Below are 13,492 nucleotides of genomic sequence, written 5' to 3'. Positions count from 1 at the left end.
TTATTTAGAACATGCTTTAAGGATATGTTCATGTTTACAATAAATAAAATTCAAAATCAGCGTTGTCTTATAATTACATGTCTTCTAAAACATACTATTGTCTGTTTAATATCACTATATTTTCCTGTTTATTGTTTTTTTTTTCAAATACAGTATTGGACAGGTTTAGCTATATGAGTTTTAACTGAATGGTTTAATAAACAAACTATTTATTAAATAGCCTATAATTAATAATCATTAATAGTATGAAAAATGTGTAATTTACTAACATTAAATAATTCAATTAATTTATTTCTAGTATGTTTAATTAATGAATTGATCATATTTTATAACAAATGTATATGTTTTATAATTTTAATAATTAACATTTTTGTTCTCCTCTTTTCCTCATAATTTTAACCCTTGGTTATTTTCCCCTCTTCTTTCTTTTTTCATCTCAATTTTAACCCTTGGTTATATTTTCCACTCTTTTTTTTCCTTTTAATTTTAACCCTTGGATAATTTCCCCCTCTCAATTTTAAACATTGGTTAATTTTTCCACTCTTCTTTATTTTTTCCCTCTTATTTTTAACCCTTGGTTATTTTCCCCTCTTCTTTCTTTTTTCATCTCAATTTTAACCCTTGGTTATTTTTTCCACTCTTTTTTTTCCTTTTAATTTTAACACTTGGATAATTTCCCCCTCTCAATTTTAAACATTGGTTAATTTTTCCACTCTTCTTTGTTTTTCCCTCTTATTTTTAACCCTTGGTTAATTTCCCCCCTCTTTTTTCTTTTTCCTGTTAATTTTAACCCCTGGTTAATTTTAACCCTCTTTTTTCTCCTATTCTAACCCTTGGTTATTTTCCCCTCTTCTTTCTTTTTTCCTCTCAATTTTAACCCTTGGTTAATTTTTCCACTCCTTTTTTCCTTTTAATTTTAACCCTTGGATAATTTCCCCCTCTCAATTTTAACCATTGGTTAATTTTTCCACTCTTCTTTATTTTTTCCCTCTTAATTTTAACCCTTGGTGAATTTTTCCACTCCTCTTTTCCTTATAATTTTAACCCTTGGATAATTCCTCCCTCTTAATTTTAACCCTTGGTTAATTTCCCCTCTATTTATTCTTTTTCCTGTTAATTTTAATCTTTGGTTAATTTTAACCCTCTTTTTTCCTCTCAATTTTAACCCTTGGTTAATTTTCCACTCTTTTTTTCCTTTTCGTTTTAAATATTGGATAAATTCCTCCTGTCAATTATAACCCTTGGTTAATTTTTCCACTCTTCTTTCTTTTTCCCCTCTTAATTTTAAACCTTGGTTAATTTTATCCCTCTTTTTTCTCTTTTCCTCTTAATTTTAACCCTTGGTTAATTTCCCATATTGTTTCTTTTTCCTGTTAATTTTAACCCTCTTTTTTCCTCCTAACCCTTGGTTAATTTCCCCCCTCTTTTTTCCTCTTATAATTTTGGTTAATTTTCCCACTCTTTTTTCCCCCTTATTTTTCCTTTTCATTTTAACCCTTGGTTAATTTTAACCCTCTTTCCCCCCTCTTAATTTTAACCCTTGATTAATTTTAACCCTTTGGTTATAATTACATTCACGAACAACGCTCAAAATAGTGTTGCTTTCACGAATACTGCTCATAAATTTGTTTGTTTAGGTGTTTCAAGCATTTGTCTAGGACTTCCATGTACATTAACATATATCACTATAAAATGGAAAATGAATTTCATCTAACAATCGACTGTTCAAAACACTTTTAAGAAACTTCAAGACAACAACAACATAACCTTCCATACTCTGACATGTTGTTTTAGTAATGAAGAGAGTTTGTTTTTCTTAATGTGTGATGTTGTGTCTGACATGTTAGAGGTTCAAGGGAAATGAAAGCGTGTGATTCGCCTTACAGTGCTGTTCCCAACAGTAATGACGCAGGTGTGAGCGGTTTCTGTCCGAGGGTTAAGCCGGCGACTCAAATCTGTCCTTTGATATTAATAAGCAAAAAATAAACAACGTGTAGCCTTACTGCACACAGAGTGGGTGAGTAACCTGTGCTTGACATTATTAGTGTCAGTGGGAACCCATAGTGAATGAAGGGCTCTCTGTTGTCATTTTGAATAAGTTTGGCTCATACTGCATTTGGCTTTTATTTGATTTGGCTCATTATGTTAAATTGAGCTATTTTTTACATTTCTGTTGGCTATTGACACAGTTACAAAATCTATCTTGCATACAAAATCTATTTAACATGTTCACCTTTATTGTCCAAAAGTAGGCTACTGTTCATTGAACACACATTGACCTATATGGGGTAAGTTTTCAGAAAGAACACCTGCTGCTTATTGACACTGTTTTGAAAAGAATAGCCTTTTTTTTTTTAAACAGTAAACATGGCAAGTTTTACATATGCATTCAGCTATTTAATTGATTTGCGCTAAATTTAAATGTAAACAATACGTCAATTATTAAACGTTATGTTACATATATGAAACAGATATGTAAACTTTATTAATCAATATTAATTGTATATATTTACGGTTTTAAATACGTTCTAGGCGCGTGTACTGTGGCCACGCCTCCTCATCAGCTGACACAGCGCGCGTGACACACTGGACTCACCGAAAACAGGAAACTAGTGCGCGGACCGAATCATAGTAAAAGTATGTGAATTAACGGTAAGTGTTTATGAAACTACAACCGATGAATATATGCGTGTCATGTTCCGGTATCCTTAAGATGAATAAATGAAGAGCTCGATCATTTCTTCCGGTGTGTTTATTTACTGTTTGCTGCATCATTCTAACATAGTGATCAAAAGCACCGCTTGTATGATGTTTTAAAATCGTTGCCATTATGTATTAAATAATCAGGAATAGTAATCACAATTCAATTTTTGACAGATCTGGTTGGATAAAAACATGGTAGGTTTCTTAACAGGAAATTTTGTTTGACCGTTCAAAGTTAAAAATTGTGTCATAAAAACAGATAAAGTGCGTTCAAAAGGGCAACGATCGTAAACGTTAGTTCATTGTGTTTATGGAGGTCGACTCAGTTTATTTCTATAGCACTTTTAATATGAAAAAAGTACCTTAAGAAAGTCAACATCACAGTTGTCTTAAACATACATAATTGAATAGGTTCTTTATTAATTATATGTAAATTTATATATGATTCACTTGACATTTAATAACCAATATGATTCACTTTGAAGACCTGACACATATTTTGATTCTATTCATAGGGTGTTTCTAAGTGTAGGGGTGGGATCTTGGGAGAGATGCCGTCCAATAAGAGTGTCTCAGATGCCCCTATCACACAGTTTGTGAACTGTAGGATACTGAAGGACCACAGGCTGCAATGGTAACATATCAGACAGATTCTGTGTACAAACCCCTAATTTCCTGACAATTGTATAAAATGATTTAAAAATGTGTTGCAACCAAGCCTAGATTCACATGCATTCTCACATATTTGAACCTAACAGGGGCCTTTACAGTCTCCATGATAGATTTTGGCTAATGTATTATTATATTATACTTGGTGTAATCATTTGTTTCTAAAGCTGATTATACCATCTCGAGCATAGACTCCTAGTTGAGTCCAGATGGAATCTGTGGACTTTTTGCACATTTTCAAAAGTGATTTTGAGGGGAAATCTGATTTTGTAGGGAAGACCTATGGGTTCGCGAAGGAAAGATTTTGAACCCAGAGAAGCTGTTCTTCGATGAGGAGGGGTTTGCCGATCACAAAGTTGACTGCGAGAATAAGATCATTGCACCTGGATTCATAGATGTACAGATAAATGGTAAACTACACATACAGTACACATTGCCATTGTTACATTGACCAGTTAGTGTAAAAACGACTGTGTCGTTCTTGTTGTAACTGATATCGTATTATGCCAAGCTCCTCCCCTCTTCTCACTCATAGGTGGATATGGCATCGACTTCTCCCAGGCCAGCAGTGACATCAGAGGGGGCGTGGCTGTGGTGGCCAAAAAGATCCTTGAGCAGGGCGTCACTTCCTTCTGCCCCACTCTCGTCACGTCTCCACCAGACATATACCATAAGGTTCAACCTATGCACCAATCACTGCCCTTCATTTGTCTCTCAGATGCTCAATCGCACCCACAAATACATCGCTGTTGATTTTCCTTCAGGTTTAGCCTGAGACTGTATCTAAGATTGACATGTGTTGTTGGTACTGTGTTTGGCACTTTAATGTATTGATCTCTTGCATCATCAGGCACCTCCTGGAAAAATGAAACAATGTTGCATACACTATCGTTTAAAAGTTTGGGGTTGGTAATTTTGGTAATAATGGTATTTTTGTATGTTTTTGAAAGAAGTCACGTATGCTCTACAAGGCTGCATTTATTTAATCAAATATACAGTAAAAGCGGTAATATTATGAAATATTACAATTAAAAATGACAGTTTTCTATTTGAATAGATTGTAAAATGTAATTTATTCCTGTGATCAGAGCTGAATTTTCAGCATCATCTTCAGTTTCATGAAGGATCATTCTAATGTGATCAGAAATCATTCTAATATGCTGAGTTGATGATTATTATTATTCAATGTTGAAAACGGTTGTGCTGGTTAATATTTTTGTGGAAACAGTGATGCATTTTTTTCAGGATTCTTTTTGTAACATAATAAATGTCTTTATTGTCACTTTTGATCAATTGAAGGCATCCTTTGTGAATAAAACTTTTGCCTGCTGCCCCCAAACCCAAACCTTTGAGCAATAGTGTTTGTAATTTCCATGAAGCGTCTTCCATGCATCTTGTTCAGTTTCAGTTCAATGCTCACCACCCATCGGCTTGTTTTGCATCACACTTAAAAAGGAACGGTGGCATGGTTTGCATATATTTAACATTAGTAATGTTGCTGTCTTTCTCTCCACAGGTCATTCCTGAGCTAAGAGAACAAGATGGAGGCCCTGAAGGGGCAGGAGTTTTAGGTAAAATGCACACAGACCTAGTCAAATTTCTAAAACTTTGAATGTACCAAATCATAAAAATATGTTTGCAGTGATTAAGGAAACACTCTAATTTCAAATACTTGTTTCTCAGAAAAACAATATAACAGCCAGTTATGTCACTTTGAAATGTGTGTTTTATGTCAGAATGTCTGTTTTTGTTTTGGTTTGAGTGACTCCGCCCACTGCCAATTCACCCAATAGTATTTCAACACCCGGGTTGGCAGTTGGTGGAAAGCAAAGCGTATTGCAGCCAGTAGCCACTATAGCAAGCAAACGAACTGGGTCAGCGATCGCAGATTCTACCGGTCCATTAAAAACATAGCAGACGTATGTATTAGCTGATCAGCTTGCGGTGTAAAGCTCGGTTTATACTCGACGCGATTCCCCATTTCGTGTGGCTTCACATCCGAAGATGCACGAGTTGCACTGTTTGTGCGTCTAAATTAGTTACTTACATTTACAAAATGAGCCTACAATCAGACTTAAGCCCTTTAAATAAAAATAAAGGTCCATGTCTTATAAAAATGAAATTAGAAAATATGTAAGATATCGTTAATTTAGTTTAGGCTATGTTATCATATAATTTATTTTGTTCTAATGCCTCAAGTAATAATCTCAGGGTTTACTGCTTTACACGATTATTTTGTAGTGTGGTTTTGGTGAAGTGTACTAAAATAAACATTGTCAGGTGTGTACCTTATTTCTCACCGCGAGGACAGTTACTCCGAGTCACCCCCTGTTGTTTCAAAGAATAGTACAACTGCGAGCTCGTCAAGTATAAATGCCTCGTCTGTTTGCGGAGCCAGGCAAAAGTGTTAACAAGGTTTAAGGATCGTCGCTTTCCATTGTCAATTGTGCTCGCTCTCAATCTGGCAACCCGCGTGAAAGTCCAGTCTGAGGAGGAGTGGCAACCGAACTCCAATATTTTGAATTTGGACTGCAGTACCCATTTCAACCACTATTACATACCGCACCTTTAACAAAAAAAATATACTGCCAAATAATTTTTTGTTTAATGTTTTTCCTCCTGTTTATTTCAGGTATTCACCTGGAGGGGCCTTTCATCAGTGAAGAGAAGAGAGGCGCTCACCCTCCGAAGTTCCTCCGCACGTTTAAAGCCGGCGGCGTGGCCGACCTGATGGAGACCTACGGCCCCCTGGACAATGTCGCAATGGTAACACTCGCACCAGAACTGGCCAATAGCGAGGCTGCAATCCGTGAACTGGCCGGAAGGGGCATAGCCGTGTCAGTAGGTGCGTACATATGTTTACACAGGCTTTATTTTTGCTATTAAATTTCCTCCAGTTTGAGCATGTCCAAAGTGCTTCTCTGTCCAGGTCACTCTATGGCTGATCTCTCTCAGGCTGAAGAGGCTGTGCAGAATGGAGCTACGTTCATCACACACTTATTCAATGCCATGTTGCCTGTTAGTATCACACACACATGCATTAATTAACAGTTATTCGCATTAGAAAACATACTGTATTTTGGTGCACACATATAACACCATATTCATAATGCATTATCCTACCATGCAAATTAATCGATTTAATAATCTCTAAATATTTTTTAAACACAAACATGCATACAATGAATGATTATGCATAGCAACACACCAGGTATTTAACATTTTGTTTTGTTATAGTTTCATCACCGGGACCCGGGCATTGTGGGATTGCTTACAAGTGATCGTATTCCACCAGGTCAGACGGTTTACTACGGTATGATCGCAGACGGGATACACACACATCCTGCAGCACTGCGCATCGCCCACAGAGCTCATCCCGCAGGTATTCATACGCACACACAACACGCAACCACAAATCCCTGCAGAATACTGAACAATTGCTCGCAATCTTTTTAATGAGACGCATCACACTAAGGTTGGCTTTTATGAATGAAGTTAATCTGTGTGTAAGAAGTTTGTGTTTGTGTGTGTCAGGGTTAGTGTTGGTCACTGACGCTGTGACGGCGATGGGTCTCCCTCCTGGCCGACACACACTCGGACAGCAGCAGATCGACATCCAGGGGCTTCACGCATACGTCGCAGGTCTGCATCATATTCTCCCTGCTTTCATTCTATGCAGCAAATGAACCCAAATGCCTCTATTTCTGTTAAGCGCTACAATGTTTGTGTTTCGATTAGGGCATTGTAGGTTGACTGTTAGTTTGACTGTTAAAATGGATTTTCTGTTCACCAATTCTTTGAGAGAAATTCAATTCAGCAGGTGAAGGCTTTCCAAACAGAAAAGGTTGTGAAATATTCTTTGTAAAATACAGCTGTTGATCTGGGTATTTTTGATAAGGGTGTAACTATTTGCTGGAATTATTTATATACATTTACACGATGTAGTGATATACAGTACAGTTCTAAAGTTTAGTGTCTGTAAGATTTTTTCTTAAGTCTCTTATGCTCATCAAGGCACCATTTATTGAATTAAAAAACAGCAATATCTTGAAATATTATTACAATTTAAAATAGCTGTTTTCTATTTTTAATACATTTTAATTCATTACTGTGATCAAAGCTGAATTTCCAGCATCATAACTCCAGTGTTCAGTGTCACATGATCATTCAGAAATCATTCTAGTTTGCTGTATTTTTGTGTAAACTGTCACATTTATTTCAGGTTTTTTTTGATGAGTAGAAAATCCAAAAGAACAGCCTTTATTTATAATAGAAAACATTTGTAACATTATTAATGTCTTTACTATCACTTTTGATCAGTTTAATGCATCCTTGCTTAAGTACTTTGGAAGATATACATTTGTTGTAGGGTTTTTAATTTAAGTATTTAATGTGTCTGTATTATAATATTTAATGCTTTTTAAGGTATTATTTATTGATGTTTTATCATTTATTTTTTATTGAATATTATTTTTATTGTGAAATGCTTTACAAGATATTATTATTAACTTGTCTTATTCATATAATAATTGTAGAGTTTTGCTGTCTTGTACAGCACCAAGTTCAAGACAAATGTCCCTTTGGGGATAGTAAAGTGTGTTTGATTCATTCATTCATCATGATTTCAGGCACTACAACTTTAAGTGGCAGCATTGCGACCATGGACATGTGTGTGAGGCACTTCAGAGAGGCGTCAGGTCAGTGTGTTTGTGGGTATGGAGTGTGGCGTGTTCATTAATCGTAGTGTGTGTGCATGTCGTAGAGGTTTTGTTTTTCTGATGTGTGTGTGTGTGTAGGTTGTACTGTTGAAGCGGCATTAGAGGCGGCATCTCTTCATCCTGCTCAGATGCTGGGCGTCAGTCACAGGAAGGGAACGCTGGAGTACGGCACAGATGCAGGTATGAACGTGTCTTTCAAGATTGATTTTCAGTCATTCATTAAGCTTGTGTAGGCATCAAGAAAAATGGCTTTTTTTGACATTCAGTTTGTTGTTTAGTGCGTCTCTGGGCAATCACAGCAAAAGTGTCAGTGCTTTACGTCATCGAATGCGATTATCTTTAATAGAGAAACATATTCTAAAATATTTAAAGATGGAGTTGAGTTATTAGAGGTAAATGCATTACAGTGGCCACTGGATAAATGTGTTCACAACAGTGTTCTTTATTGAAGTCGGCATTAAATGGAAGTTGTGATAGTCTTTTATTCCCTATTGTGACGTATATCCGAGTGAAACTGCTTCTCGAACAAGAATAAATGTAGGGCGGGACTTGATTTTGTCCATGTGGAATTGATTGGATGGTTGTGGTTTGCTATTGGTGGATCTCATGAGTGACAGGTTTCCCCGCCCTCACGCCAGTAAACACATCACCAGAGAAGAGATGAGCTGCAAGAGGGAGAGGAAGTTATTTATTTAAAGATTATGAGGCACATGAATTAAAAAAAGGTGTGCTCTGATAAATCATTTATAATAAACACTGCAATATTCCCTAAAACAACAAGAATTTTAAATTTTGATTTCATGGTGTCTTCAGTAAGAAATGCCTGTAGTTATGTTGGTTGTTTTGTAGATTTTATAGTGCTTGATGACACACTGACAGTCAGGGAAACCTACATTGCTGGACAGCAAGTCTGGAGGAAGTGACATCATCTGGAGGACTGTCTTCTGCCAGAAAAGTTTCTTTTCTCTCTTTCTTTGGTCTCGGATCACCAAAAAGACTCATGAATGCAAAAACATCTTTATTCTTTAATTTAATTGATTAATACTGCATTTATTTAAACACTATTGTATGGCAGTCTTCACGCTCATGTACTGTAACTGAATGCATCTTGGAGGCATTAAAAAAGAGCCAGAATCATTTTATCACATTGTTTATGGAGGTGTGTTGCAATAAAATGCAGAATGTCAAACACAAATCTAACTTGTTCAAATATGAAAAATAAAAATAATCTTAAGGGTTCAACTATTTCAGTAATAACCTACATATTTCAATGCTTTCAATCTAATTTAATCAACAGATTCCAATGTTCTGTGCTTTTCATTTGTCAACATTAAGGTTTTATCTCATTTTTTTTAAATGTATTATTTCTTTACTAATTTGTATTTTTGTGAGTCTGAATGTGGAAGATGCATCTGTGATAGATATATTAAAGATATACAACTTACTACCACAATCAAATTGTTTATTGTAATACAACTTCCCCAAATCATATGTCTCTAAAACAACTTTATTTAAAAAGCACTTACAAAAATTACTTCAATAATTTCACATTAAAAGGAGCTTTTATAAATAAAATGAACAGACGGATGATTTGACAGTCAAACTGCTGGTCCTCTGAGCAACAATCCTTGATTGGGCCTTCAAGTCAAACAGACATTGTTTATTTGTGTGTGTGTGTGTGTGTGTGTCCGTATCCAGGCCACATCAGTCTTTAACCCAGAAAAGTTGAAATGAAGACACTGGTGTCCAGATTTAAAGTTGCATGCCACCAGCGATCTGGAAAATACAGCACCTGCACAAAAACACTCAATTTAATTTTTAGAATAGGTGATTTTGACTTTACTTCAACCCTTACTTAGTGCCTAGTAGTGAAGTGTGTAAAGGCCCGATAACACATAGAAGTTCTTTTTCATTCTTCGCTTAAATATAAAAAGTTAGATACCAGAATACCCAAGAGCAATATACCGTTAACGAACATCCCGACGCCATCCGCACTGCTGAGAGCGGCGTTTAGATGAATATGTAAATATGTGCTGCACTCTTTTCTTTCAATAACAAAAAAAACAAAACAAAAAGTGACAGCGCCAATGACAAAACCGCAGTTAAGAAAGCTTCTGATCATAGAATTGTGGATTTTTGCATCGTCACTCCAGTAAAGTCAGTCACATTTATTTATATAGCGCTTTATACAATAATAAATCGCTCAAAATCAAGCAGCTTTAGAGTATTAATAATGAAAAAAAAGTGTCACTGTCTCTTTCATTTAGACTTACAACTTCAATTTCTACTATAAAGCGTATTTCTACTCAGACATCTGATAGAGCAGAAATAAGGTCCATGTCAAAGAAGGCGGAGCCTCAGAGCCACACCCACCTATTACATAATCACCATGAACCAATGGTAGCTCGAATGCATTAACCAGCCAGGGATAACTTTTCCAGAAAAGCTTTGGCAAGCGGTTTCGAACTCCAGTTTTGGGCTGATTTTGTTTAAAATGACTTCACACCATTTACTTGTTCGTTTACACTTGAAGTTTAAGGGCCTTAAAGGTGCAGTAAGTCATATTGACAGCTAGTGGTTGAAATCGGTACTGCAGTCCAAACTCAAAATATTGGAGAGAGTTGTTTTCCCCACTCCTCATCCTCAGACTCCACAAACACACGGGTTGCCAGATTGAGGACATGCAACAGGAGCCAGTGCAATTGAAGGTGACGAGCCTTAACCTGTAAGTTGATTTATCCACGTTTTAAGTATGCGTCTGATCACAGTGCTTTTTTAAATGGATGCCGAGGCTTTTTAGGTCGGGTAGAATCTGTGATCTCTGACCCAGTTCGTTTGCTGACTTCTATTTCTGAAATACGGCGGAGTCACACAGAACAAAACAAAAACAGACTTTGACACCGAACGCACTTTTCAAAGTAAAATAACTTTCTGTATTGTTTTTTCAGAGAAGCAACTATGTGAATTTAACATGTTTCCTAAATCTCTGCAAACATATCATCGTATATTTATGCTTTAATTAGTACAGTAAAAAATGTTTTACACACATACAGCACCTATAAATGAGTTCAAAATGCACATGGCTAAAAAAGTAAAACCGACTGCATAGTTTGTTAACCTCACCTCTCCGGGTCTTATGGTGCATTCCAGGGGCCTCTGGTGGAGCTCCAGGTTTGGGTAGGTCAGAGAGACCCAGGACAGATGGGTGTGGTTGGGGTGAAACTCAGGTGCCTCTTCAGGGGGGTACAGGAACCAACGCTGGAGAACACAAGGATAGACTATTGTTTGTATACAGAAGCATATCAATGTATGTCTAGTGAAAATTATATCTGCACTTAAGCTGTAAATAAAAAAATAAAATAAAAAAAGTAGAGCTCCACGGACCTTCCTGCCATAGATAACTTCAGAGAAGCCGGGGCCGTGCCAATGAAATGGGACACCAGTACCTGGTCCTGCAGGAGAGAGAAGTGGTTTTGGCGTGAAAATGAGTGTTTGTGCACTCCAAAACCCAAATTGTCTGGATTGAAGAGTCTGTATGCGTGCGTCTGTACCAGCAATCCCGAAGCTATATGCAGGATGCATGAATGGAAGAGAAAAGGGTGGCGCTGTATACACTTCAAACAGAGAATGCCACTCCGTGAAGTTATTGTCCCCAAAGAAGTACAGCGTATCTGAAATAAACATGCGCACACACAGTATGAAATGGTCATGTACAGTGTGAAAAACGTTTAGAGTGTGGATGTAGAGAATGAGAGAGACCCGACCGCTGCCCAGGGTGTCTTCAGACTGAGGGGTCAAAAGGAACTTTACAAACTCTTCAAACCGCACATCCACTGTAAAGAGGAAAAGAAATATGAAAACAAGTTACACAACAATTGTTTTGTTTTTTTTAAAGAAAATAATACTTTTATTCTACACGGATACATGAAAGTGATCGAAAGCGACAGTAAAGACGTTAACAAAATATTTATATTTCAAATTAATGTTCAAAAACATTGAAATTCTTATGCTAAATGTGGGTCATCATGAGACTGACAAATGTTTGTAAAATCTCAGTAGTTATCAAAAGTCACCGTCCGAAACCTTACCGTTTGCACATGAAAAGACAGAAGTATGTGAAAGTGTGTATATGTCTACCTTTCCTGTATGAGTGTGTATTGGCTGTGCTGAGACGGACTGTTTTCTCTCCGTACTCTCTCACCAGATTGGATTTGGAACACAGGAAGCGGAACTTCTGAAACAACCAATCACAACACAACACTGTTAGGAATTAATCAATATGAGCAATAAACACCATATATACAGTATATCTACAATTCTTACGGTGTTATCTGTTAGTCCTCTGAGTATAACTGGTTTTGCATAAGCATACCTGTCAAACAAGAAAAAACAACTTATTTTATTTATTATATCTTTTAATGCTATAATGATCTATCTATCTATCTATCTATCTATCTAACTAACTAACTATCTATCTATTCAAGTCAACATTACAATTTGTAATATCAAAGTTGTATTCATATTATATATTACAATATATTGACTTAAATGTATAAATGATAATAACTAACTGTATGTGTTATTCTTACTCTTTAATAAACTGTGTGCTTGTTATTGACTTCCCATCTCTGATCTCAATGTTGCATTCGCCTTCATCCTCCATACTGGAATCCATTCCCCTGAAAGACAAAACACACTAAAGTTTTAAGACACGGCCCGAGATTAATAGGAAATGTTTGTCCATGTATCTCACCATCCTCCATCATCTCTACTGAAGGTATCTGTGCAATGAAATGACGCCGGTAACTGCACCAACAGGAGCAGTAACAGACCCCTGACAATCTGATCCATGTTTTTTCATCCCCTGTCATGAGAACATACTCATAATACCACCTGTTTAAACACCGCCATTCAGCACTTTCAAAATCACACTAGTCTCAGTTCCGGGAGGCGGTGCTTTCAGCACGTCAGTGCCCAATCAGCGCAGGCCACACTAGAATGTGGGCGGGGTCTCAAAACACTTACCTCAGGATCGCTCAGGATAGACTTTATTTTTTGTATTTTATGGTGTTCAACCATTGTTAACTATTCTATTGTGTTTTTTAATTATGTACTCATTAATGTGAATAAAGTTTGATTTGGGGGGAAATAATATTTTCATCTCATCTTTACTAGTTTTGATGAATTACTGAACATGAAATTAAGGAAATCTTTGAAAATTTATTTTAATAAGTTTGTTTATAATTACACCCAACTAATTCATATAAAAAATATAATTATATTGTTTCTTGTCTTAATTTTTTTTATATATATTAAATTATATTTTATTTTATTTATTGGAGATTGGATGTGTTAAGTATATTGAATATAAATATCAATAAAAAGTTTGTCAAATTCAATTT

At 36.1% G+C, this 13,492-nt stretch overlaps 2 protein-coding genes across 5 annotated transcripts; one reads left to right on the top strand and one right to left on the bottom strand.

The window, feature by feature from the left end:
• Positions 1-1,908: 1,908 nt before the first annotated feature.
• Positions 1,909-9,543, top strand: amdhd2 (amidohydrolase domain containing 2). Of its 4 annotated transcripts, XM_077213592.1 has the most exons (14): positions 1,909-2,017; positions 2,253-2,288; positions 2,533-2,652; positions 3,219-3,337; positions 3,646-3,782; positions 3,908-4,047; positions 4,889-4,943; positions 6,005-6,217; positions 6,302-6,390; positions 6,610-6,754; positions 6,907-7,014; positions 8,001-8,069; positions 8,169-8,270; positions 8,940-9,543. In XM_077213592.1, exons 4-14 carry the CDS (start codon positions 3,255-3,257, stop codon positions 9,011-9,013), a joined length of 1,215 nt encoding a protein of 404 aa, XP_077069707.1. In that variant the 5' UTR covers positions 1,909-2,017; positions 2,253-2,288; positions 2,533-2,652; positions 3,219-3,254; the 3' UTR covers positions 9,014-9,543. The 4 variants fall into 4 exon arrangements, with proteins under 4 accessions (XP_077069707.1, XP_077069708.1, XP_077069705.1 ...); XM_077213593.1 differs by lacking the exons at positions 1,909-2,017; positions 2,253-2,288 and having other exon boundaries at positions 2,546-2,637; XM_077213590.1 differs by lacking the exons at positions 1,909-2,017; positions 2,253-2,288 and having other exon boundaries at positions 2,570-2,652; positions 3,884-4,047.
• jmjd8 (jumonji domain containing 8) lies at positions 9,536-13,054 on the bottom strand. The gene is made up of 9 exons (XM_077213594.1): positions 12,844-13,054; positions 12,680-12,769; positions 12,414-12,462; positions 12,228-12,324; positions 11,855-11,923; positions 11,642-11,761; positions 11,475-11,542; positions 11,214-11,348; positions 9,536-9,882 (listed from the first exon to the last, which is right to left on the bottom strand). Exons 1-9 carry the CDS (start codon positions 12,939-12,941, stop codon positions 9,802-9,804), a joined length of 807 nt encoding a protein of 268 aa, XP_077069709.1. The 5' UTR covers positions 12,942-13,054; the 3' UTR covers positions 9,536-9,801.
• Positions 13,055-13,492: the final 438 nt, after the last annotated feature.

Source organism: Siphateles boraxobius, unplaced genomic scaffold, assembly GCF_051911475.1.
Source record: "Siphateles boraxobius isolate OS27281-9 unplaced genomic scaffold, OSU_SipBor_1 66, whole genome shotgun sequence".
Lineage (NCBI taxonomy): Eukaryota > Metazoa > Chordata > Actinopteri > Cypriniformes > Leuciscidae > Siphateles > Siphateles boraxobius.
Note: the sequence above shows the minus strand (reverse complement) of the source record. Positions and strands in the feature narration are given on the sequence as shown.

Excerpts from the sequence above, each read along its gene's own strand:
- amdhd2 (XM_077213590.1), top strand. The coding sequence starts at position 3,255 with ATGCCGTCCAATAAGAGTGTCTCAGATGCCCCTATCACACAGTTTGTG. Across the intron at positions 3,338-3,645 it reads AAGGACCACAGGCTGCAATG|GGAAGACCTATGGGTTCGCG; the intron begins GTAACATATCAG and ends CTGATTTTGTAG. Across the intron at positions 8,070-8,168 it reads GCACTTCAGAGAGGCGTCAG|GTTGTACTGTTGAAGCGGCA; the intron begins GTCAGTGTGTTT and ends GTGTGTGTGTAG.
- jmjd8 (XM_077213594.1), bottom strand. The coding sequence starts at position 12,941 with ATGGATCAGATTGTCAGGGGTCTGTTACTGCTCCTGTTGGTGCAGTTA. Across the intron at positions 12,325-12,413 it reads GAGGACTAACAGATAACACC|AAGTTCCGCTTCCTGTGTTC; the intron begins GTAAGAATTGTA and ends TGGTTGTTTCAG. Across the intron at positions 11,762-11,854 it reads TGAAGACACCCTGGGCAGCG|ATACGCTGTACTTCTTTGGG; the intron begins GTCGGGTCTCTC and ends TGTTTATTTCAG.